A 26,255-nucleotide genomic window follows, 5' to 3' on the forward strand; every position below is an offset into this window, starting at 1 on the left:
GCCTCCTGGATTCAAGCAATTCTTCTGTCTCAGCCTCCTGAGTAGCTGGGACTACAGGCGCACGCTGCCATGCCTGGCTAATTTCTTTTGTATTTTACTAGAAACAGGGTTTCACCGTGTTGTCCAGGCTAGTCTTGAACTCCGGAGCTCAGGCAATCCACCCACCTTGGCCTCCCAAAGTGGTAGGAATACAGCTATGAGCCACCGCTCCTGGCCTGCCTGCATAATCAGTAGAGAGCAGAAATATCACAAGCATCACTGACTCCCCAGCACAACATGGAAATGAGTACATTTTCTCAAAGCACTGAGCTTGGTGCTCTCTTTCATTGTTTCATTAAACGTTTAAGAATCTGAGCTGGCCGGGCGCGGTGGCTCACACCTGAAATCCCAGCACTTTGGGAGGCTGAGGTGGCCGGATTGCTTGAGCCCAGGAGTTCGAGACCATCCTGGGCTACATGGCAAAACCCCATCTCTACAAAAACAAAAATCAGCTGGGTGTGGTGGCATGTGCCTATAGTCCCAGCTGCTCGAGAACCTGAGGTAGGAGGGTCACCTGAGCCTGGGGAGGTCAAGGTTGCATTAAGCCATGATCTGGCCACTGCACTTCGGCCTGGGCAACAGAGCGAGACCCTGTCTCCAAAAAAAAAAAAAAAAAGAATGTGTTAATTTAATGTTTAACATGTCAGAAGATTGATTGATTGGCAAGTAAAGACCTTACATCTGGAGCTAATACATTTTTAGTGCTTTAGTTTACTGTTTTCACCTAAATTTTATCCATTTTTATCATTATTACAACCCAGAAGTGTAGGTATCATCCTAAATAAATCATCAGATGGGGATGGGTAAAGTATAGCAGTATAACGTTGGAATCACAGCCGGTGATGGAGCTGTGATTTGAACCTAAGTCTTGGCTTTACTGGCCCAGTGCCGCTTTGCTCTACCAGAACTACCTCATAGCTGGCATAAGTGAAGGTTGTTTGAGGATGTGAAATAGAGTCACTTTGGTTGAGGCACAGGTCTTTGGGAGGAGTGGGTAAGGATGGAAATTCACATTGGACCAAGTTACTGGTTCTCCCTCTCTCTATCTGTACTCTATCCAGAGCGCGTTTTATGACAATGCGCCTCTATGATAGGCATGCCGCTTCTTATCTTTAATTTTATGGGTACCTTTGGGCTTTGGGTTTTGTCCATCTTCATTAAAGGCAAACCACTTTATTGCTCTATTTCTTAGTGGCCATTAAATAAATCATCAGATGGGGATGGGTAAAGTGTAGCAGTAGAATGTATTAATAATTGAGTATCCTGAAATAGACTTTCATTTTTTGCAGCTTGCCAAGAATATTGGGAATGCAGGCTTTAATGAGATCATGGAATGTTGCCTACCAGCTGAGGACTCTGTCAAACCCAACCCAGGCAGTGACATGTAAGTATGGGACTGGTTATTCTCATTTGCTGAGTAAAGATTTGCCTTTGCCTGAGCCCCGGGAGGCAGGGGAATAAGAAGTTTTGGGTGCATCAGTCCTTGCTTCTTTGGGGAATAAATCAGCCTGAGTTGGTCACTTTAACCTTTTAGGTGACCAAATGGAAATTTAGTCACTTTAACCTTTTGGGTGACCAAATAGAAATTTTTTTAGGTAGAAGCCAAAAGCAGGCAGGTTTCGCCGATGCTGTGCGTGTGTGCATGGGGTATGTAGAGAACCTCACTCGCCACTGGTGGGTGGAACACCCTGGACTTTTCACCTCTGCCGTTTGTCCTGTTGAATCACTTCCTCATCTTGGTCTCTCTGCTGCATAATCCTGAGCCACTGAGATGGCTGGTTGTGGTAGATACGTGGTTATGTAGCTGCCTCCTTGCCAACGTCCTTGCATCCTTGCAAATGTGGAATGTTTTATTTCCTTCAAAAAGTATTTGTGTTATTGTTGATACAAAACTTGATGGAGAAGCTTTTTTTTTTTTTCTGGAGATAGAGTTTCACTCTTGTTACCCAAGCTGGAGTGTAGTGGCACAATCTTGGCCCACTGCAACCTCCGCCTCCCAGGTTCAAGCGATTCTCCTGTCTCAGCCTCCCAAGTAGCTGTGATTACAGTCACTTGCCACCATACACGGCTAATTTTTATATTTTTAGTAGAGACGGAGTTTCACCATGTTGGCCAGGCTGGACTCGAACTCCTGACCTCAAGTGATCCACTCACCGCAGCCTCCCAAAGTGCTGGGATTACAGGCATGAGGCACCGTGCCAGGCCAGTGGAGAAGCTTTTGTGTCTCTCGGTGCAAAGCTGACAACAGGGAATATTCTTGCCTGTCTTATCAGAGTGTCAGTGGCCACATCACGCTAGTCTTCGAGAAGAGGTGGATAGGGAGACCAATGGGTTCGGGCAGTGGGTGTCCTGCCCGCCTCAGACTTCAGCTCTGTTTAGTATGATGGCTCTTATGTCTGTAGGGGGATGTGTGTGGTTTTGTTGCGATGCAAAGTGAAACAGACGGAAGGAGAGAGACCACTGGGCCAGTTGACAGATCACCTGCATTTGAGTGGCGAGACTGGGTCACCATGTCCTGGAAGGACAAAGAAAAATGAAAAATGTGCGATAAGAAAAAATATTTAAAATTCATTTACAGAAACAGCATTTTCTGTGGAATAAGACTGAAACAGAATTAATGACATGAGTCTTCCCAAAGGACAGTGAGCAACAGTGAACAATGTCTTTAAGGCGGTTTCACAAAGGGCCATTAGTGTAGGGGCCCTTTGTAAAGGCAGATCATTGAGATTTTTTTTTTTTCCCTTCGAGATGGAGTCTCACCCTCTCGCCCAGGCTGGAATGCAATGACGCGGTCTTGGCTCACTGCAACCTCTGCCTCCCGGGTTCAAGTGCTTCTCCTGCCTCAGCCTCCTGAGTAGCTGGGATTACAGGCGCATGCCACCACACCCAGCTAATTTTTTGTATCTTTAGTAGAGACAGGGTTTCATCATGTTGGTCAGGCTGGTCTCAAACTCCTGACCTCATGATCTGCTCGCCTCGGCCTCCCCAAGTGCTAGGATTACAGGTGTGAGCCACTGTACCTGGCCTAGATTTTTTTTAACCATTTTGTGTGGTGCATCTTTGAAAAACGGAGATTGCAGGACCTGTATTCTTTTTGCGTTTTGCTGATGTGACTTGATACAGTGAAAGAGCCAGAACATTGCAAGGGAGTGAACAGGGACTATGTCCATTACAGACTTTCAGGTATCAGGTATCTCAGGTGAGTGATCTGGCTGTTGTTGGATTAAAGTCAGTTTATGTTTGAATCCTGCAACAGATGTTTGTGGTGTAGCATTTCCTTGAGAATCGGATAACGTGTGGTTTTAGATACCAGGCATGAGGCCTACAATGTGATCATCCTCTCTTGATGAGAATCTAAGTTTCAAATCTGTATTTTTACCCAAACCTAGAGAGGCAGTAGGGACATAGATATATCAGTCCTTATCTGAGCCACGGGACACAGGCAGATTATTTAACTTCTCTGAGCCTCAGCTCTGTAATATAACAAGGGAGTTAATGTCCCCCCCGCCCCGCCCGCCACAGAGGCACTGGGGGAATGAGCTGGATGATGGGGTCAGACATGTGGTGCTTAGTTTTAGTGCCTAGTCGGCATTAGCTGCTCTGCTTGCTCTGCTTCCTGTGGGCGACAGAGGTCACATCTGTACCCCGCATTGATTCCATACACCCTGAAAATGAGGGTCCTCTCTAGTTAAGTTTCCATGGAGAGTTACTCGAGGTGAAGGAGCTCTTCCTGGGCTAGCCTGAGGGTCCTGCTTGGTGAAGGAGAGGTCGTGAATCCCGCATGGCGAGGTCAGCTCCTGCTGTGCTGTGCAGTTGACACCTGCTCTTTCGGCTGCTTCGTCTCACACTGACGGTATCAGCACCCTGTAATGCTGTCGTATCGGTCAGTTCTGAACAAAGTGTGTGTCATTTCTTCCAAGCACCAGGGTACCTTATAAAAGCAGGGCATTTGGTTGTTCTGGAGCTAGGCGATTCTAAAAAATGAACACTATCAACGTGGAACCCTTCAGTATGAATGTTCTGCCTGCACTGTAGCCCCCTCCAGCCTTGGCACTGTTGAAAAGGAAATTTACATCCCCTATCCCCGGGCTTTTTTCAAAATGAGGGCGGATGACCTGTGTGATGGCGAAATGTCAGCTACTTCCATTCCTCCTCAGCTGAAATTACTTTCTTGGCTCTGTGCTCCTATAGCATTTGGCTCTATTTTAAAACATTTCATCCCACTTCATAGTATACTCAGGCATTTACATATATTTTTCTGATGAATTACTTCTTACTCATTTTGGTTTTTCCCACCGTAATGTGTTGCTTATGGTGAACCAGTGAATATTTAATGAATCAGCAAGTCAAACAAGTACTCCCAGCTCTGTGCCTGCTTAAATAAGCTAATATTTTACATCAGATGAAAAGGAACACACTGTTTCTAGCTTTGTCTCAGAACCGCACACCATCTGCAGATAAACCTGTTGAAGGGGAAAACCAAGGACACCCTCTAGTGGCCTGTGAATTCCAAGATGGATCTTGGGGGTGTCAGGAACGTATAACTAGGGGAGGTGGAGCAGGAAAGACAGGCTTGTATTTGCTCACAGGAGCCAAACTGTTTCTCCCCTGCACTCTGTGGACTGCCACACCCTGTCCTCTGTGAAGTGCAAGGAGCCTCCTGAACACCAAATGTAATTGGCCAGGCATCAGTTTTCTGCAAAAGCCTGGCTACAAAAAGAGGAGTGCATGAGTACAGTGGCTCATGCCTGTAATCCCAGCACTGGGAGGGCTGAGGTGGGTGGACGAGGTCAGGAGGATTCCAGACGGTCCTGGCTGCCAATGGGTGAAACCTCCCTGCCCTGAAGGATCACATTAGCAAAGCAAACCTCCTTCACAAAACCAGGGGGCATGTGTGGAGTTAAACAGATCTGTGCCCATGTTTGTGTAGAACTTCCTGGGCCCAAGCTCTAGGGTAGATGAGTAAACAGGCATTGAAAAATGTTGAAGTCTACTCTCTCTACCCGCTTCCGTAGAGGTCACAGTAATGATTGTCCCACAGTGATTATTGAGGAAAATAAACTGGGATAACTGTCCAGCCCCAACTGCCTGTCAGAAGAGGCGTTTACATCATTAAATGGCTGGGTCCACTATGATATCTCACTCAGGCCGGAATGGAGACTTCCCCGGTGTCATAATTGCGCTAGAGGCCCTGAGAGGAGAACCTCCGGGAATAAAATGGGTCTTCCCTCGTTGGCCCACCAGCTGCCTGAGGAAACAAAATCCGGTTTCCCTCTATGGACTTCAGTGTACAGTAAATCCTCAGTGTTCAGAAACTCAAAGGTTTCTGGAAACCTGTGACTTCAAGCAGAATGCTGTATAGGAAACCAGTGTCACCCTGCGCCAATTGATGTAAAGCAGAGTTCAGTTCCTGCCACATATTTCTGATCATGAAAACATCACCAAACTTCTGAATAAAGACCCAGAACACTTCTGATATTAAACATTGAAATAAATATGAGCTATGCGTACATTTAGGAAAGATTCTGGCTACTGAGTGGGATAAAGAAAGATTCCTAAAAACAAGTAAGATAATGATTCACCCACTTACTCCAGTTGAGTGTCACAGGTGGCCGGAGCGTGTACTAGCAGCTGAGGTCCAAGGTGAGAACAAGCCCTGAACAGGACCCCATCACACTGTGGGATGCGGTCATACCCACATCCACACTCACTCACAGTGGGGCCTTGGAGACACAGCAGTTAGCCCAGCGCGCACAGCTTCAGGATGTCGGGGAGACCTGAGTGCCCAGAGAAAACCCAGGTAGACTCCACACAGTGACCCTGCCTGGGAATTGATTTTTTTCTTAACGTTATAACAAAATGATGTTATTTGAGGGACCTGTTGTGCCTGCAGGTGGAGATGAAAACTCATGGCACTGTTGAGGGAATCCATTGAGACCACGTATCTCACACAGAAGTCACCCAGCACCGTAGTGAAGTGAGCTCAGTGCACGGGTTGGCGCTGTGTGGACGGACAGCATGTGCTGGGGGAAGTTGAGGCACGCGCCTTAACCAAGGCCCTGTAGAGTGGGCAGAACTGGAGCTGGAGCAGGAGGGAGGCAGTGTGTTGGAAAGCGCCAGGGCACAAGTTCACTAGGTGCCCCTGGAAGTCCTTCTTGGGCTGTGAAGCACGCTGCCTGCTCAGGTGGAATGGGCACCATGGGACGTGATTTCCTCTCCAGCTGCACCAGCCAGCCTCATACTGTGGCGTGTCCAGGAGCCACATGCACCCAAGGGCAAGCAGATTATGAGGCCTGGCAAACGCTGGCAAGAGACCTCTGCCTGCTTGGTTCTGTCTGGGTGCTGTGGGGGTAATGGCTTCTCATCTTAGGCTGGCCCATCTTCAAGGGACCCCAGGGTAGACAGGATCCACTCGCTGCCTCCAGTTGCATGTCCAGGGGGCTCAGACTCCCCTTCTGGGGGGCCAGTTGTTCCATGGGGATTTAGGGCAGGTACAGAAAAGTCAACAACTGCTCCAGGAGCCATGGCCCCTTGCTGTAGTCAGCTGAGTGACAGAGAGGCAATCCAGAGGGAACCATGCGGGGACTGCAGCTCGAAGGGGAGCAGCCACATGCGTCCTCAGATTGTAGGCAGTGCTGTGTTACAAAGGAATGCAACTGATCTGCTCCTGCCTGGCTCTTGCCTGATTCTCAAGATTCAAGGAGTCCCTGGGCAGTGACCCTCAACCTTCAGAACTGGGAATGTAAAATGCATATACTCTGTGATCAGTGAGCTGCTGTTTCTCTTGCTGTCCCTCTTGTAAGTTCACTGGGTCTTTCCAAGGCCCAAGACCCCCTGTATGTACTGTAGGTGTGTTGACGCACCTATGTCTCGTGGTGCTACTGTGAGGATGTGTTGTGTGCATTTTCACAAGTCAAACTTATAAGTCTAGAGAGATGAACTACTTGATCAAGTTCAAAGCAGCAGTGTGTGGTGGGAGTGGGATTTGAACTCAGGCTTCTTTGGCCCCCTTTTGTTCCTGCTTCTCTAGGCTCTTTGGATGGGGTGGAGGCTGAGCATGTTGCCACATAAAGGACATAAAGTAGAACACAAAAAGAGGACTGACATTTCATTTTGGTTCATCTGATAGTGCCTTTCATACCAGGCATGGTGCCTACAAAAGAGAGGTCGTAGTCCATGCCCCAGGGAGCTTATGGGCTTGTAGCTTATGGGCCTGTCTGGCAGTCAGGCACGCAGGCCTTCATGGAGAGAATGTTGGGACAGAGGTTGGCCAGGGCTGCCTGGAGGGCGGGGGCAGGGTGGCCAGCCTTCTTGGAGGACGAGGCGCAGGGCATGCCTAGTGGAGGGACCTGGGTAAGAAGGGCGTGGAGGTGATGAGGGTGACAGTGAGGTCAGATCACAGAACTTAGGAGTGAGGGGAGGGAGACAAGATAGAGGGCGGTGGGCCAAGAGAACATGGGGGAGTTTTCCCCCTGGCCAGCTCCCATGAGGTCTCAGTGAAGACCTGTGCAGCCGTTGAACCACATGTTGGCCACTCGTGCTTTGCGTTTCGAGGCCAGCGCTGCTCACCAGGGAGGTGGCGCAGGAACCATTAACGTGGCCTTAGACGAAGGAATGCTGGATGGCGGGTAGAGGCCCTTCATGATTTGCAAGGCAATTATGTTTGGTTTCAGGAATGCAAGAAAGGACTACATCACAGCCAAGTACATTGAGAGGAGATACGCAAGGAAGAAGCACGCGGATAACGCGGCGAAGCTTCACAGCCTTTGTGAGGCCGTCAAAACGAGAGATATTTTTGGATTGCTCCAAGCTTATGCTGACGGTGTGGATCTCACGGAAAAAATCCCACTGGCCAACGGACATGTAAGAGTGTGGGTTGCTACTTTAAAAAAAAAAAAAAGGCCGGGCACAGTGGCTCATGCCTGGGATCCAGCACTTTACTTTAGGAGGCCAAGGCGGGAGGATCCTTTGAGCTCAGGAGTTTGAGACCAGCCTGGGCAACATAGGGAGGCTCCATCTCTACCAAAAAACAAAAAAAGTAAAATTGGCCAGGCATAGTGGTGTACATTTGTAGTCCCAGCTACTCAGGAGGCTGGGTTGAGAGGATCACTCGAGCCTGGAAATTTGAAGCTGCAGTGAGCCATGATTGTGCCACTGGACTCCAGGGTAGACGACAGAGTGAAACCTTGTCTCAAAAAAAAAAAAAAAAAAAAAAAAGAGGAAAACTGGGCCACCGTGGCAGATCAGTGGAATCAGCAATACTGACCAAAGCTGGGTAATTCTCCAGAGGAAGACAGCATGGATAGAGGTACTGCTTTAGAATAAACTAGGGGTTTTTCTTTTCAGTAGAGAAATAATTTTATCTATATTTAGGGGGTATGGTGTGATGTTTTTGATCCATGTTTACATCATGGAATGATTAAATCAAGCTAGCCAACATATCCATTACCTCACATACTCATCCATTTTTAATGGAGAGCACATTTCAGATTGACTCAGTTTTGAAATAGACACTATGTCATTCTTACCTGGAGTCACCAGGCTGTGCATTCGGTCTCCAGGATTTATTCTGCTTGTCTAAAACTTTGTACCCACCTAGTGGTTTATTACACCAAAAATGTCCTGCCAGCTCTGGAAAGAACGCCCATCCCCAGGTGGAGGAGAAGACATCTCAGAAGCTAGGCAGCCTGAGAGGGACCCGTCACCTGTGAGCAGGTTTAACCTGAGCTTCATGCTAATGAGAGAAGCTCTCTGAGGGGGCGGTTCCCTGGAACCCGCACCCCACCGTGCTCCCCCTCAGAGGGAATAGAGTAGGAGCCAGACCCCTCCTTTCCTGGGGGAGCTCTCTTGAGAGAGTGGGCATCCAGCTGGAGTGGGTTTGCAGTAACATACCAGCACCCAAGTGGGGTGGCATGTGTCCAGATTCTGGTCCACAAATGCCCTGTAGATGCACATTTGGAACCTCAGGACCTCAGGACTGGGCTGGCTGCTTATCATCAACGATGCTTCACAGCTGTAGCATCTTTCTCCCAGTGACAGGCACGTCCATGCGGGCTCTGGGCTGGTCCCGCTGTCTCCCCAGCCCCAGGAAGAACTCATGCCCACCCATGCAGTATGGAGAGTGCCCAGCACTGAGCTGTGCTGCAGCCAGAGGGCCGAATAGGTGGGGCAGGAGGCCTGGGAGGCACCTCCCCTTGCCCTCACCTCCTGTCCTCTGGATCTGTCCTCCTCTGGTTCTCTCGCCCACCCACCTGCTGAAACAATCCTTGTTCATCTCTTCTCCCCCTCCGCCAGGTGTACTTTCAGAAAATGTAGTGGAGTTGGGGAATCCCCAGTATGAGTTGGAGACAGCACAGTTATCAGCATTCGTAGCCTTGTGTGTAAGTGTAGAATGCAAAACTTTAAGCCTGCTTAAGAAACATGTTTCTACTCAAGGAGCAGGTAAAGGGATTGGATTGTAGGTGGTCTGGGGGACCTTCCTGGATCCTTGGAACAAGATTCTTGCTTGCAGGCAGGGATCTGCCTTGTGGTGCTGATGCAGGGATGGGGACAGGTCAATTGAGAGGACTTAGAAATGAAACCCCTGAACTTCCCATTTATTTCCCATGGAGTCAGGAGAAACAGGACCAATCTCCAAATTGCACATTCCCAAGGGCAAAGAGCTTGTGTAGAGATTAAAGAGACTCTGTCTAAGAGATAAGTTTCTCGAAGGGAAGGATAAAAGACTTTTGGAAGAGTTATACACTATTTCACCGGTGGTGGACACAGAATTGAATGCTCCCGTTAGAATTCTGGAATGCCTTTGTTTGATTTTTCAGGAGCCAGATGAAACTGCCCTTCACCTTGCAGTCAGATCCGTGGATCGAACCTCTCTTCACATTGTAGACTTTTTAGTTCAGAACAGGTAGGTGTTCGGAAATTAAGGGAGGCACTCGTTTTCTCCTTGGTATTTCTGGGGAAGGAATCAGAAGCAGCTTCATCGCTTCTGATGTGTTGTCAAGAGAACCTTCCCAGGTCTAAACATGAATGATAGACAGAAAAAGTACGCCAGGTGTGAGGTACTCCATGGCAATCATTTAAAAAATCTCTAGAAACTCTTTTGTGGTAATTGCAGGGTCCAACTTCTAGTGTCTGATACTGAGGGAGACACCAAGTAGATATGGCTACTGAACTTGGGGACCCCATGACCACCCTCTGTGCACAGGGGCAGTCCTCACCTCATCGTGTGAGCCAGGTCATCACACTGCCCAAGCAGAGTGTCCTGAGCAGTAGGGAGATAGCAGGCAAGGAGGGGATCCACACATTAGCCATGATCTGAACCAGAGATTAGAAACCAGAGCACTGGATTATGGGTGTTTTGTTTGGGTTGAGAAGCTGTTTTTATGCTTTGATTAGAAATGACCTTTAGAGATGTGCACAGGTGGTTTACCACAGATCCGGGAGTCCGTGTGATTGGTGCATATTGCTTCAGTCCTGTGTTACCTGCCTGGCAGCTGAAGGCTGGACTTCAAGACCCCTCAACATGTATTTTCACTCCCTGATCATGGTTTGAGCCATGTGTGTACTGGAGGAGGAGGGGCTGTTAAAAGCCCCAGAAATTTGTTCCGAAGGAAATGGAAAATTCCAAAATGCAAAAGCCATGGGATAGTTTGCATTTTGTGTCCCCTGCTTTTTCCTCCCATTTCTGAGCAGAGGAGTGAAGAAATGGCCAGAAAGTAGAGGAGTGTGGGGCAGTCAGCCCCAAGACCTGCAGCTTCTTCCTGAGGAGCCTGAGTTCACTGGATTCGTGGTGGAAGCTGCCCTGATGCCCTCTGTCTGAGTGCCAGCCTGGCTCCTAGAACGCAGCAGGGGTTCCATAAACATTTGGTTGATAACTGCGTGATGCCTTTCCCTCCATGCACATTTTCAGGGGGCAGGAGAAGGAAAGTCCCAGTTTCTTTTTTTCAGAGTGGAAGGAGGACAAAAGTGGGGGAGAATTCTGAAAATGAAGCTCCCCCCTATGCCCCCAATTTGGTGAAAAAGAAGCTCCTTTTTTTATATTGAAAACATAACTGGCTTCCTTCTGATGGAAGCAGCAGGTGCCACTTCCTGAGGTCGCCCTTCTGTCCCCACTTTGTGCAGGGGCACAAAGCTCCCTGCCCCTCCTCAGAATGTGACAGTGGCCATGCTTGCTGGGGTGGAGGGCCTGTGCCATGTCTGCCAAGCCTGAGCACCTTTTTTGGATGACCTGGTCTTGTGATATGTTGGAAGAACTTTTGAAAAGCTCAAGATTCCCCTTGAGCCTGTTTTCAGAGGTATTTCCAGGGCAAACAGGCTGAGGAGCCTGGGGAAAGTGACGTTAGGCAAGTCACTAGGCTTTGGGAAAGTGACTTTTCCCTTTCCTGGAGGGAATATCAAATAATGATAGAGAAAAGCTCAGCCCCCATCCTCCCATAGGACAGGATGGGTGAGTCACACAGGCGTCCAGAGGCCCTGCGTCCAGCACAGCTGGCCAGCCTAGCACGGCAACCTCTGGGCACAGCCGGGGAGACATGAGAAGGATGCTGGGCTCCAGGTTCACCCAGGTGGTGCACTGCCTCTGCTTTGGCCCCACATGCTCAGCAGCAGCAGGGATGAGGGATGCCCCCTTCCCCTTTTGACCTTTTCTGCCATCATCGTGTTATTTCCTTGATGACCTTCTGCTAAGGCTTCTCCACACAGGCAGGGACGGTGCCAGGTCCCACCACCTTGGGAATGATTTAGGGAAACTGTTCACTCAGGGACTGTCTGCCTCTCCTGTGCACGTGCCCCAGGCTCCCTGCTGGGCAGTCCTTATCCTCTGGCCTGTGACACACTATGCTTTCTCTCTGTTCCTGTGCTTGGGCAGTGGGAACCTGGATAAACAGACAGGGAAAGGCAGCACGGCCCTGCACTACTGCTGCCTGACCGACAACGCCGAGTGCCTCAAGTTGCTCCTGCGAGGGAAGGCCTCCATCGAGATAGGTGAGTGGGCCCGGGCCCTGGGGGTGGGCTCAGCTGCACCCTGGCCTCTGCCTCCTCTCTGCCACCCAAGCCCTGCTCTTGGAAACAGGGCTAACCCTGTGGGCTCTTGTTAGTGCCAAGGAGAAGGAGAACCTACCACTAACGAGAAAGGGCCTCTCCCTGCCTGTTCCACGAGGCTGCATTCACCATCTGTTACTTAGACTTTGGGAGCATTTATAGGCATTTTACAGATCATAAGATAAGCAAAGGGTGGGTCTTGCAGCTCTCACGAATGCCAGGTGAATTTGGACAAGGTTGGGGAATTTTGACCTGTTCACACACCCTGAGCCTATTCACCCCCACCTGAGGCCACCCTTGGCCCCTTTCTTGGCTCTGGGTTTGATGGATTATAGGGGGAGATGCTGTTTACTGCTCTGTCCTTTCATTTGCACCACTGCTTCCTCCATGAAGGGCCCTGGTTGTTACTTGGCCCCAGTCCCTCCCTCTGTGGAGGACCCCGGCATGCCAACAGCCAAGGCACAGTTGTGCCTTGAGAGCATCCAGTTGTTACACCTCAGGAGGAAGTATTTTTGAAGAACTATTAAAGAGGAAAGAATAGAAAAAAGACACACATCTGCCTGAGAGCCGTGCTTATCATTAGAAAACTAATAATCAGACCTCGTTGACTGAGGCTTATTTAGAAAAAGTGTAGACCGGGTGCAGTGGCTCACACCTGTAATCCCAGCACTTTGTGAGTCCGAGGCGGGTGGATCATGAAGTCAAGAGATCAAGACCATCTGGCCAACATGGTGAAACCCTGTCTCTACTATAAATACAAAAATTGGCTGGGCGTGGTGTCATGCGCCTATTGGCCCAGCTACTTGGGAGGCTGAGGCAGGAGAATTGCTTGAACCCGGGAGGTGGAGGTTGCAGTGAGCTGAGATTGCGCCATTGCACTCCAGCCTGGTGACAGAGCCAGACTCTGTCTCAAAAAAAAAAAAAAGTATATACTTTCAAGGTTATAGACTGCTTGAGAGAAGGTGTAAAACTTTATTATATTCCAGTGCATGGAACTAGGTTAGCAGTGCTTTTCGTTAGAGGTTTATGATGAATCGCTTTATTCAATGACTTACAGTTTGGATGTGGATTTTAATTAGGTGGCTTCCTCAACAGTTTCAGTGTTTGTTTTTGGGTTGGTTTGTTTGTTTTTTCTTTTTGAGACAGAGTCTTGCTCTGTCACCAAGGCTAGAGTGCAGTGGCGCGATCTCGGCTCACTGCACCCACAGGCTCCTGAGTAGCTGAAACCACAGACGCACCACCACGCCTGGCTAATCTTTATATTTTTAGTAGAGATGGGGTTTCACCATGTTGGCCAGAATGGTCTCCAACTCCTGACCTCAAATGATCCACCCACCTCTGCCTCCCAAAGTGCTGGGATTACAGACATGAGCCACTGTGCCTGGCCAGTTTTAGTTTTTTGATTAGTTCAAACTTTGTCTTTTAAAGTTTTACCTTCTGTATTTAGCTGCAGTTCTATACAATTACAAGATACATTCAGCCTCAACTAGGTCAAACTCACTGTGGATTTCATTAACCAGGCCCAATGTAATTTAGTGCTGCCTTTCTGTTCCTTTAAAAAATGTCCTGGATGTCATACCTTTGCTGGGTTTTGCCTTAACGCCTCCTTTGCTCGCCCTTGACTTTCAGCAAACGAGTCAGGAGAGACTCCGCTGGACATTGCCAAGCGCCTCAAGCACGAGCACTGTGAGGAGCTGGTGAGTCTCCCGCCACAAGGACGGGGTGGGGCACCTGTCACAGGACAGGGAGCCAAGCCCGTCCTCCTTGGGCAGGGTTTGCTGTGAACCAGTGTCCTGAGCAGAGCTCAGCGTTTCTGGTGGGATGAGCCCAGAATCAGCCTGCCTTGGAGAAAGCATGCTAGGGAGTATATAGGGAAACCTAGGGGGACCCACCCCCTCGTAGTGAGACTTGGGGTGTGAGTCAGTGTTTGCTGGTTGGCCGTGTTGGTAACATCACTGATGTGGTGGGACAACTGGAGCAGAGGCCCAAGGCCGCCACAAGGGCCTGTTCTCTGGCCTCCATAAGCTGTTTACTTTGCCGGACATCAAGGCCAACCTCCTTTCTTTGTTCCTCAGCCCCAGATCGTGTGGGTTGCTCGACACTATCTTTTCCTGTTCGGTGTAGACCGTGTAGACAGTAGAAAGAGCCCACCAGGCCAGGCAGCACTGGCCTTGCCGTGGGCTCCCCCACTTGGCTTTGGAAGGAAACTCTCCTAGGCTGTTTCCTTATTTCTAAAGTGCGGTCAGTTACACCAGTACATACAGTCGTGAGAATTATTGTCAAATGCTGTAATGCAGTTGGCACACGACACTCAGTAAATAGAACTATTAAGGCTGAGCACAGTGACTCATGCCTGTAATCCCAAAGCTTTGGGAGGCTGAGGCAGGGGATGATGGCTGCTTGAGGCCAGGAATTCGAGACCAGCCCTGCAACATAGTGAGACTATCTTTGCAGATGGGTAAAAAAATTAGCAAGGCATGGTGGAGCATGCCTGTAGCCCCAGTTACCCAGGAGGCTAAGGTAGGAGGATCACTTTGAGACCAGGAGTTCAAAGCTACAGTGAGCCATAATGGCGCCACTGCACTCCTGCCTGGGCAACAGACCAAAACGCCATCTCCACAAAAAAGTTTCAAATTAGCTGGGTGTGGTGGCGTGCACCTGTAGTCCCAGCTACTTGGGAAGCTGAGGTGGGAGAATCGACTTGAGCTCAGGAGTTCAAGGCTACAGTGAGCCATGATTATGCCAGTGTGCACCAGGCTGGGGGAGAAAAAAAAAGAACTATTAATAATAAATGCTATACAAGTGTAAGATAAGTAACAGGTCCTCTTTCTAAGCACTGTACATCCACTAGCTCATTTAATTTGTGGTTTTTTTTGTTTGTTTGTTTGTTTTTTGAAATGGAGTCTTACTCTGTCGCCCAGGCTGGAGTGCAGTGACGTGATCTCGGTTCACTGCAACCTCCGCCTCCCAGGTTAAGCAATTCTTCTGCTTCAACCTCCCGAGTAACTGGGATTACAGGTAACTGCCACCACGCCCAGCTAATTTTTGTATTTTTAATAGATACGGGGTTTCACCATGTTGGTCAGGCTGGTCTTGAACTCCTGATCTTAAGCAGTACACCTGCCTTGGCCTCCCGAAGTGCTGGGATTATAGGCGTGAGCCACTGCACCTGACCTAGCTCATTTAATCTTCATAACTACCTTACAAATTAGTTTCTGCCGTTGTCCTCATTTTGCAGATAAGGAAACAGGCACAGAAAAGTTAAGTGACTTGCCCAGGGTCATGTAGCTACTATCTGGTTATGAGGGAAATTAAGCCTGAGGTTCTAAGACACCCATAGTGTGTAATGAATTAACTTCTCTTCTGCACATATAGAATGGAACTAGCTATCTACCTTCCTTGAGAGAACTGAGAAAATAGCCACTCAGATCATTTTCTACAGCGTTTAATTCTCTCATCCTGCTTGAAAAGGCTGGGTTTACAGTGAATGAGCACACTTGTTTTCCTGGGGTTGAGCTTTCTCCCGTATGGAATGTGGATACTTGCAGGCTGATCAGCATCCTTTAGATCTCAAATATCCTTTGCCTGTTGTTTTGGGGAAAGCTCTCTAGCCCTGTTTTTTCTCTATGCTTACACTGTTGTCACAACGAGCAATACAGAAGCAGACTGCTGTGACCAAAGGTGTGGGGCTCCCCCCACCCCTACACCAAGTGTAGTCATCTGACAGGTTTGTCTGGCCTGCTGCATAAACCCAATTCACAAGACAGTGTTATTGCAATAGAGAAAGAGTTTAATTATGGCAGGCTGGCTGAGCAGTGGAAGGATAGGAGTTATTACTCAACTGTGTCCCTGCAAAGGCTCAGAGGTGAGGGTTTTTCAGGGATAGTTGGATGGGCAGGGGGGCTAGGAAATGGGTGCTGCTGATTAGTTGGGAGTGAAATCATACAAGTGTGAGAAACAGCCCTTGGCCACTGCATATCATCTCAGTGGGGGCCACGGGACTGGTTGAGTCATGCATGAGTCAGGTTCGGTGGAGTCAGTTGGTCACCAGGATGCAAAAGTCTGAAAAAATACCTCAAAAGATCAATCTTAGGATATGTTATTTATAGGATCAGTTGGGGAAGTCACAAATATCGTGGCCTCAGGTGCAGTAAACAATTTTTTTTTTTAAAGACAGCGTCTCTCTGTTGCCCAGGTTGGAGTGCAATGGCGTGCTCATAGACAGCCTCAAACTCCTGAGCTGAAGCCATCCTCTCACCTCAGCCTCCCGAGTAGCTGAGATTACTGATTCATGCCACCACGCCTGGCTAAATAAGTTTTTAAATTTTTTGTAGTGGTGGGGTCACGCTATGTTGCCTAGGCTGGTCTCAAACTCCTGGCTCAAGCAGTCCTCCTGCCTCGGCCTCCCAAAATGCTGAGATTACAGGTGTGAGCCACTCCACTGGATGGTAAACAATTACATTAGTAGAGAGGCAAGCTGCACCTACATTTTAGCAGAATTCAGACCCCTCCCATAATCCTCATCTTGAGGCCTTTCATTAGTCTTCCAAAGGCACTTTCAAGCTGCCTAACAAGAACAGAGTTTTCTTGTTTTCACATGCACACATATGTTTATTGCGGCACTCTTCACAATCGCAAAGACTTGGAACCAATCCAGATGTCCATCAGTGATAGACTGGTTTAAGAAAATGTGGCACATACACACCATGCAATACTATGCAGCCATACAAAGGGATGAGTTCATGTCTTTTGTAGGGACATGGATGCAGCTGGAAACCATCATTCTGAGCAAATTATCTCAAGGACAGAAAACCAAACACCGCATGTTCTCACTTATAGGTGAGAATTGAACAGTGAGAACACTTGGACACAGGGTGGGGAACATCACACAGTGGGGCCTGTCGTGGGGTGGGGGGAATGGGGAAGGGATAGCATTAGGAGATATACCTAATGTAAATGACAGTTAATGGGTGCAGCACAGCAACATGGCACATGTATACATATGTAACAAACCTGCACGTTGTGCACCTGTACCCTAGAACTTAAAGTATAATAAAAAAAATTGAGTCAGTTTTAGGGAGGGACTATTACCATCCTTGTTTCAAACTTACACCACAAACTAAATTCTTCCCATGGTTAGCTTGGTCTGTGCCCAGGAGTAAGGGAGGACAGCCAGCCTGTGAGGCCAGAAGCAAGATGGAGTCAGCCATGCTAGACTTTTATCACAACCATGTTCTTGAAAAGGCGGTTTCACAAGCAGCAGACACCAGCTGGCTGTCCTCCAGTTCAATTAGACACTGTCTACGTGAGGTAGTGTCAGATCCCACAGACTGGGGGCTCAGTCCCCAAGACTGTCTCCCAACCCAGACACTAGTCAGAAATCAACCTCCAGAACTTCTGACCAACTGGCTTCAAGTGGGGGTTCCCACAGCCCCCTCTTTGGGTTCAAATAATTTGCTGGAGTGGCCCATAGAACTCAAGGAGACACTTGTGTTTACTGGTTTATTATAAAGCATACAGATAGGCGCGTAGGGGGCGAGGTGTGGGGGAAGGGACGCGGAGGTTCCATGCCCCCCCCGGGCACCACCCTCCAGGACCGTCTGTGAAGCTGGAGAACCCAGTCCTCTTGGAGTTTTATGGAAGCTTCATGATGTCAGCATCTCTCCCCCCAGGGTATAGGGTGAGACCCTCTCTGGGAAGGGTCTTAAGACCCAAAGTCAGAAAAGTGGTGGAAGATTAGAGTCCTGCCTGGGGACAGAAGAAGTTCAGAGAGATTCTGTCTCCTGAGGCCTGACACCCCATGTTATAACCAAAGACTGCAGCAAGAGCTTTGAGAGTTACAAGCCAGGAACTGTGGCTGAAAACTAATACAGTTTACAAAGCCTTTGCTGGGACATACCAGCTTTGAGTTTCAAGGTTACCCTGTGAATTAGGCAGAGGGGCGGGGGCTTCACCTGAGACCCAGAGATTTCTATGAATTTGCCTTGGACTAGAAGGCAGGCCTCCTGTTTGCACACCTCAGTGGGCCCAGGTGCATGGCCGAGTGTATGAGCAGCAGCACTGACCATCCCTCTGTTCTCTCAGCTGACCCAAGCCTTATCTGGAAGATTTAATTCTCACGTTCATGTTGAATATGAATGGCGACTACTCCACGAAGACCTGGATGAAAGTGATGACGACATGGATGAGAAATTGCAGGTCTGTGCCAGGTTGCTAACCATTAAGAGTTTTGATCAGCTTCATCCAGAACAATGTGGGTCCTAATCTATAATTAAGGCAGAAAGCTGTTTTATAGAAATGAAAATGTAGCTTGCTTTTTGCTTTCATTAATCTCAGTAGGCTCTTGGTTTTACCCTTCCCATTACCATCTCCCGTCTCCCAGCTCCTGCACCCATTAATTTAAAGGAATGGCTAATTATGTACTTACAGGCAGCCTTTTGCTACAAAGGAAAGGGGTGTGGGGGGGAGGGGGCGGGGGGGTTGATTCCAGTGGGTTTAGAGGAAACTCCCTTGCTATGGAGTCACATCATAAAGACCAGATTTCTCCCAGTCTAGGTGATCACATTCTCCTGGTTGATCTTAAAAAACATCAACTGAAATCATCAGACGACCTGTAGAGCTCATTGGGTCCAACCCTTTCATTTATCAGTTTGGGATATTGAAGCCTCAAGAGAAAAGTTGACTTGGCCAAAGTGAAGCAGCTATTTAGAGGCAGCCTTGGGACTGCACAAAGGCTCTTGTCTCCTCCTCCAGCTCCCTTTTTACCATGCTCACTGCTTCACACACGGGGGGTGATGCCCAGGAAGGTTGCTGCCTTCACGCAGGACTCAGAGCTGAGAGTCAGACTTAGGCCGTTTGACCCAAAGCCCTGACTCCTAGCTGCAACCCACTTCCATCTGTCCTTCAGCATGGTACTTCGAGGCGTGCCTGGAATGTGCTGTGTGCTGAATTAGTGGCAAATGCTACATTAAACACATTTTCATGGTTTGGCCTTTTTTTTTTTTTTAATTTTCCGTAATGCATTAATGTTCTGATGTGTATTGAGGATATCTAATTAGATAGATGGATGGATAGGTCAGTAGGTAACCAGAAGGCATTTCTGAAACCTGTTGGACTGTCTTTGCTCATGGAGTTAACATCCATACTTACTGCTTCCTAGAATACAGAATAAGAAATTGCTTCACTGAGTTAGGTACAAAACAGTGTCAAAGCGAGAAGAGTTGACTGATTTCATACCTAACCTGCCTTAAAAGTTGGAAGCAGTCTGCCCCAGTGTGCCTCTTTGACAAGCGATCGGATGCCACGTTCCTGTTTTATGAGCAGTGATGCAGCAGGTTGCATAGTCCAAGGAAAAGCACAAGAGCAGAGGCTGGTGCCACACTGCTCACCTGATTCTCAGCAGACAGCAGCAGGGACCGTTTATCCTTTCACCCATGGGCTTTGCAATTTAGAAATATGTGTGAAGAACCACTGGGTGCTTAGTTCTGCACACCTGAGCTGGGTTTGAAGCGTTGGTTTGTCCCGAACCTAAAATGGGTTGGTGGTCATGTGAGGGAGAGGCAGGGCTGCCGCCGTTCACACTGAGCACCTGATAGGCACCTGGCATTGTGCTAGAAAAGCACTTGCCATATCCAGTGGACAGGTGAGAATGTGGTCAGCAAAGTAAGTCATTTGCTCACCATCATATGTAGTTTAATGAAGCTGGCATTTGAAATAGAAGTTAGATCTAAGTTACCTGAGTCATTATTCCATGCATTCACTTCCAAGAAAGCCCATGACCAGCTGGGCGCGGTGGCTCATGCCTGTGATCCCAGCACTTTGGGAGGCCGAGGCAGGCGGATCATGAGGTCAGGAGATTGAGACCATCCTGGCTAACATGGTGAAACCCTGTCTCTACTAAAAATACAAAAAAATTAGCCGGGCGTGGTAGGGGGGCGCCTGTAGTCCCAGCTGCTCGGGAGGCTGAGGCAGGAGAATGGCATGAACCTGGGAGGCGGAGCTTGTAGTGAGCCAACATTGCGCCACTGCACTCCAGCCTGGGCCACAGAGCGAGACTCTCTTTTAAAAAAAAAAAAAAGCACGTTACCTTCAGCGGGAGCAGGGGTGGCCAAATTGTTAAAGGGCCTGATAGTAAATATTTTAGGCTCTGTGGGCCTAAAGTGTCACAGTCCATGTTATAATTACTTAGCTCTGCCAGGATGGCTCAAAAGCAGCCTTAGACAGTATCTAAATGACAGGACATGGCTATGTTCCAATAAAATTTTACCGACAAAAAACAGGTGGCAGCCCATAGGCCACTGTTTGTTAACCCTGATTTGGAGGAATCTCAGGAGCTCCTGTTCATATGGGAAGAAAACATTGATTTCTGCTGAATGAGCCATATAGCTGTTGGAGATTGAGTGCAGCAGGCTCGCCAGAGCTGGCTACCCTGTGGGGTAACATAAGAAGGCATGTTTAGGAAGGGGAACTTCAGGAAAAATGCTGACTTAGGTTGAGATAACTTCGGCTGATAAGATAAATAGCTTATATTTTAAATCCATCACAGAATGGAGAATTTTAACTTGTAATTCACAGCTTTTTTGGTGTGTGTGTGTATGTACTAGTCTCTTCTTACACTGCTATAAAGAAATACCTGAGACTGGGTAATTTAGAAAGAGGGTTAATTCACTCACACTTCCACATGGCTGGGAGGCCTCAGGAAACATAGTCATGGCAGAAGGGGAAGCAGGCACCTCTTCACAGGGTGGCAGGAGAGAGAGCAAGTGACAGCCTTATCAAACCGTTAGGTCTTGTGGGAGCTCACTATCACAAGAACAGCAGGGAGGAACCACTGCCATGATCTAGTCACCTTCTTCTCACGACACATGAAGATTACAATTCAAGATGAAATTTGGGTGGGGACACAAAGCCAAACCATATCAATGTGTGTTTCCTTCACGAGACACAAGGAGTGAGTTTTCACTCTTACAGCTCTCACGCAACTTGTGGCTCCCAAGCAACAGTTGAGAGCTCAGATGGTACCAAGCCCAGCAGAGCTGGTGTCAGTGAGGTTTTCAGCCCTGTGTTGAATGTCATCACCAGGAGCAGTTCATTTCTGTCTCATGCCTCTACCCCGATGTTCTCCTGTAGCCCAGTCCCAACCGGCGAGAAGACCGGCCCATCAGCTTCTACCAGCTGGGCTCCAACCAGCTTCAGTCTAACGCTGTATCTTTGGCAAGAGATGCTGCAAACCTTGCCAAGGACAAGCAGAGGGCTTTCATGCCCAGCATCTTGCAGAATGAGACCTATGGAGCCATCCTGAGTGGCAGCCCACCTCCCGCCCAGCCGGCAGCCCCCAGCACCACCAGCGCCCCGCCTCTTCCTCCACGGAATGTTGGCAAAGGTATGATGCTGTCAGTCATCCCTGTGAATTTATAGAGGGTCTTGTTTTGTGGTTTGGGAAGTTTGCAGCTGCCCTGCCTCCAACTCAGTGACCTTTGGGCTCTTCTGTTTTGTAGTTATTTTCTGTTTGCTTTCTAAAGGGATTCCATCATTCTTATCAGGCCAGATGGTGGTAGAGTCTCTTGATTTGACTCTGATTCTGGGCAGAGTTGTGGCATCTGCCTGGCTTGAGTAACATGGGAACTCCCCCAGGGCAGCCTGAGGTGGCCACCTGAACTCCCAGGGCTGGGCCGAAAGACACACTCCTGCAGGTCTGCCCTCCGCGACCTTCTGTTTACCTTCCTCCACTCTCCCTCCCAGGCCTTCGTTCTTTCCTTTTTATTTCTCTTCTGCCTTCATCTGGTCCAGTTCATGGCCCCTGCGATTACTTCTTACCAGTGATCCCCATAAAATGAAGGATAAAATGCTACTGATTTGGGGAACAGTGCTCGGCCTAATTGTAAAATACAAAACCAGCCCTGTGGTCCTACCAGTGTCTTAGGGCAAAAAGCTTGCTCTTCTTACCTCAGCTATAAACTGGAGGGTTTGACTCAACAGGTGATACTTTCTGTTTCTGGAAATACCTAAACCAAAGCTCCCAAAAGTTAAGTAATTTGTCCTTCCTGAAGAGCAGCTGGCTACGGTGCTCCTTGAAGGCAGGTCCGGCGAGTGACCTGCTCAGCTCTGGGCTGAGCTCCAGTCGTCACCGTGGCCTTCAGAGGGTTTCCCACATGAAGGGGGCTGCTGAGGCTTTGATGGGAGGAGGGAGGCCCAGGAAGGACAAGAGTCTGCACAGAGCATGTATCCAGGTGCTGTGACTGCTGTGAGCCGCTGATGGAGTGGAGCCCACGCCCCTGAATACATCCCAAACTGTCCTTATGCGGTAGCTGCTAGCTGGGCAAGGTGGGTTGGTGTGTGAGGGTGGCTGAGGCCAGGAGACCTGGCCCAGGGCTGAGCAGACAGCTGCAACTTTGTGCTGCACATACACTCGCCTATGCGGCTGGGCCCGTCTTCCCTGCTGTCCTGGGTGTCTCTCAGACCCTCACATGGCTCTGCCCCTGTCACTCAGGGAGGCCCAGAGAAGTGACAGTGAACCTGTCGTGTGAGTCACTGAGTCATACCCCCAAGAACAAACCTGCTGAGAGCAGGCCTTTCCCCCAGGCAGGCCCAGAAGCCAGCTGCTTGCTGTCCCCACACACCCTACATCCCAGACCGCATCCATCCCTGGTTTGATGAGGATGTCCCTGAGCACGGAAGGCAGCTACAAGGTGAAGCCACACAGTCGCACCTCCTTCCTGTCAAACCCCGAGGATGGCTGATCAGGGCCCAGGGTGGGTGCGGCTTTCTTCCCGCCTCTCCCAGATCCTGCGGGCAGGCATGAATTTTCTACAGCCCACAATCAAGATGACTTTGATCATCCTCCTTCTCAGCAGTGGCTTTTGCTGGCTGTGTATGTCATGTGAGGAAAGATTTGATTTTGTTCCACTGGGTCATGGAGGGGTAAACTCTTAATCTCCTGGTTTCTCGAAGTCTTGGAATTCGAGGGTTTTGATTTTTTTCCCTTTTATTTTTGCCATTCCTGTCCCTAGCTTCATTTCTTCCAGTGATGTAGGTCATACCCCTTACCTGCTGTCTCCCCCATTCTCTGTGTAGCTCACATATGGTCTTGGATGGAATTCTCACATGCAACTAAATAGCAAAGGGTTGACAGTGTCAGCCTTGCACTTGGGGCAGACCTGGCTCCCCATGGGAGGAGCCCATTTCTAGGCCCAGCCTTTGCCCTACGGGCTGTGCACAGCCTCCAACATGGGGTCACACCTGGCACCTGGGCCCCGTGCACCTGAGCTTGCAGGTTTGTCAGGCAGAAGAAGGGCTTGTGACCTGGGAAGTGCCATCTCTTTTGTGGGTCACCTGAACCTGATTGGTGTCATCTGTGTCTGCTTCCAGCCAGAAATATGTTTGCGGGAGGGAGGGAGAGAGAGCCCCTCCTCTAGTGTCTGATTTGCACTCTGCCCTCCACCTGTGCCAGCTGGGCACATGGTACTCCTCTTCGCATGGTGACTCCCACGGCCCATGGGAAGGACTCGGTGGGAGGGTGGAGAGGAGCAGAAGTTCCAGAAGCTCTAAGTGCAGTGTTCGCAAGAGAGCATTGTGGCTGTTTATTTCCTTCTTCAAATGATACTGATATTTGAGAAATAAACTCAGGAATTTTTAAATTTCATGGATTGAGAAAACCAGCTGAGAATAGTCCTTGAAGCGTCTTTGGTTTAGTGGGTATCAGTGTCTATCTTCCACGTGCCAGAGACAGGAGTAAAAGAGTTGAGGGTTCTAGGTAGAAGGGTCATACTGACCATTTCATAAGGGGGAAGATCAATAACGCAGTGTTCTGTTTCTGTTTTTGTTCTGTGTGTGCACGTGTATGTGTGCATGCATGCGTCCGTGTGCATGCGTGTGGGTTCAGTTCAGACAGCCTCCTCTGCTAACACCCTGTGGAAGACAAACTCTGTAAGTGTGGACGGTGGAAGCCGGCAGCGATCTTCGTCAGATCCGCCAGCTGTCCATCCACCGCTGCCCCCTCTTCGCGTGACATCTACCAGTACGTTTTTTTCCTTTTTCCTTTCTTGCCTGTGGGCTTTGTAGATCTGGATGGCGGGGGGTGCTCTATGGAGCCACACAGCCGCCGGCACAGACACATGCCAAGTGCCCCGTGTTGTATGGCCCCCTGTGGCTCCTGTGCAGGGCTCCCAGCTCCCCCAGCCTCCTCCATCACAGCTGCAAACCCCTGCCTGTCCCCACACTGCACCACCAAGTAGCTTCCTCACTCCCTTCCTCTGTCTCCCAAAGCATTTCAGCAACATTTCCTCCTTTACCCAGTACCCCAGGGTTTCTTTTTCCTTGGGCTATTTGGTGATCTTCAATATTTTGGGACAGTCACTTGGATTAGAATCTGGCTTTTTGTTTTTCTTTTCTTTTTTTTTTTTTTTTTTTTTGAGACAGAGTCTCACTCCATCACCCAGACTGGAGTGCAGTGGCACAATCTTGGCTCGCTGCAACCTCCGCCTCCCGTGTTCAAGAGATTCTCCTGCCTCAGCCTCCCAAGTAGCTGGTATTACAGGAGCCTGCCACCATGCCCAGCTAATTTGTGTGTGTGTGTGTATTTTTAGTAGAGACAGAGTTTTGCCATGTTGGCCAGCCTGGTCTCAAACTTCTGATCTCAGGTGATCCACCTGCCTCAGCCTCCCAAAGTGCTGGGATTACAGGCGTGAGCCACCATGCCCAGCCTTGTTTTTCTTTGTCCCCTAGGCTGGAGTGCAGTGGCACAATCATGGCTCACTGCAGCCTCCAACTCCTGGGCTCAAGCGATCCTCTTGCCTTAGCCTCCTGAGCAGCTGGGGTTATTGGTGCAAGTGCAGTGGCACAGTCATGGCTCACTGCAGCCTCCAACTCCTGGGCTCAAGCGATCCTCCTGCCTTAGCCTCCTGAGTAGCTGGCATTATTGGTGCAAGCCACCATGCCCAGCTAATTTTTGTATTTTTTTGTAGAGACAGGGTTTTGCTATGTTGCCCAGGCTCAAATTCCTGGGCTCAAGTGACCCACCTGCCTCGTCCTCCCAAAGTACTGGGATTACAGGTGTGGGCCACCACGCCCAGCCTGACATGTTTTCTTTAATGCCAACATGTGGTTGAAAGTCCTGAAACCCTTGGTGAGAGAAGCAAGAGGAGGTTTTTAGGAAGACGTTTTTCTCCAGTGTACAGAACTAGAGCATCTTTTTTCACTGGATCAGAGAAACGAGCCCTGGATGCTGTCCCGTCTCCTGCTGCAGCAGCCCTGGAGTGGGGAGTCCAGCATCTCTGGGCTTCACTGCTTCCAGAGCATGAGAATTCCTGAGCCGAGGTGCTCGTGACTTCCTTAGAATAAGTTAAAATTAAAAGCAGCCCAGCCCCAGCTAGAGTCAGTGCCATGTGTGCATGTGCTGGTGGCAGAGCCGGGAGCGGTGGATCTGGGAGGGTCTTCAAAGGTTTCCGAGACGAACACACAGAAGGCTAGGCCCACCTTCCTGCCTCTCCATCTGGTGGCCCTGGGACTGCATGTGTGTGCTAGAGTCAGCCTTTTGACTTTTCCTTTAAATTGGAAAGAGGAAACTAATGAAAAAAAGAAAGATCATAAGTTGGATCCCTTCATTTTTCCCCACCTCAGGTTTCTCTTTGTTTAGCTGAGGGCCTCATTCTTCCTGGCTTTTCCTGGCAGAGGGAAACCCAGCGCCTTATACGTTCTTTCCTGGCAGAGGCCACCCATCCTGAGGCCCAGGATGATAAGCCTGACATTGAGAGAGCGCTTAACACCCATCAGGGGAGGAGAGACAGAGGAAGGAGAATTGGGCTCACAGCCTCCCTCCAGGTCTTACCAACTCTGCCACCCTTGACAAGAGCTCTTCCCCTCCGTGGGCCTCAGCCTCCTTGTCTGTAAAACATAGACACTAATAAAGCTCTGCACCCACCCACTCTGCAGACTGAGGAGCCGTTACTAAGTTAGTAGCGCCCATCTCTCCTCAGATCCACCCTGCCCAGCAGCCCGATGAAGTGGGTAGGGCCTCATCCCTTTGGCCACAGATCAGTCGATGTGCAAAGCAGGCCCTGCTTCCCCAGGCAGAGCTGAGGGCCCCGGCCTCCTGCAGTTGGGTGTTAGAGTAGAGGGCAGGAAACTGCTGGCTTTCCCACATGGAGTTCTAGCTGAGAAAATACTCACGGGCTAAGAGA

The 26,255-nt window shown here is 49.3% G+C and overlaps 1 protein-coding gene across 7 annotated transcripts in view; it reads left to right on the forward strand.

Moving 5' to 3' along the window:
• The window catches only part of ASAP2 (ArfGAP with SH3 domain, ankyrin repeat and PH domain 2), a 199,285-nt gene that overhangs the window by 158,052 nt on the left and 14,978 nt on the right, over positions 1-26,255 (forward strand). For 4 of the 7 annotated variants that reach the window (XM_021924556.2, XM_021924555.2, XM_021924558.2 and 1 more), the window contains 8 exons: positions 1,329-1,423; positions 7,713-7,902; positions 9,858-9,943; positions 11,906-12,021; positions 13,708-13,775; positions 18,163-18,276; positions 21,208-21,460; positions 23,960-24,094. In XM_021924556.2, the coding sequence (XP_021780248.2) occupies positions 1,329-1,423; positions 7,713-7,902; positions 9,858-9,943; positions 11,906-12,021; positions 13,708-13,775; positions 18,163-18,276; positions 21,208-21,460; positions 23,960-24,094 (1,057 nt within the window). The other 3 variants (XM_021924559.2, XM_021924557.2, XM_021924561.2) reach the window with 2 other exon arrangements.

Source organism: Papio anubis, chromosome 14 (genome assembly GCF_008728515.1).
Source record: "Papio anubis isolate 15944 chromosome 14, Panubis1.0, whole genome shotgun sequence".
NCBI lineage: Eukaryota > Metazoa > Chordata > Mammalia > Primates > Cercopithecidae > Papio > Papio anubis.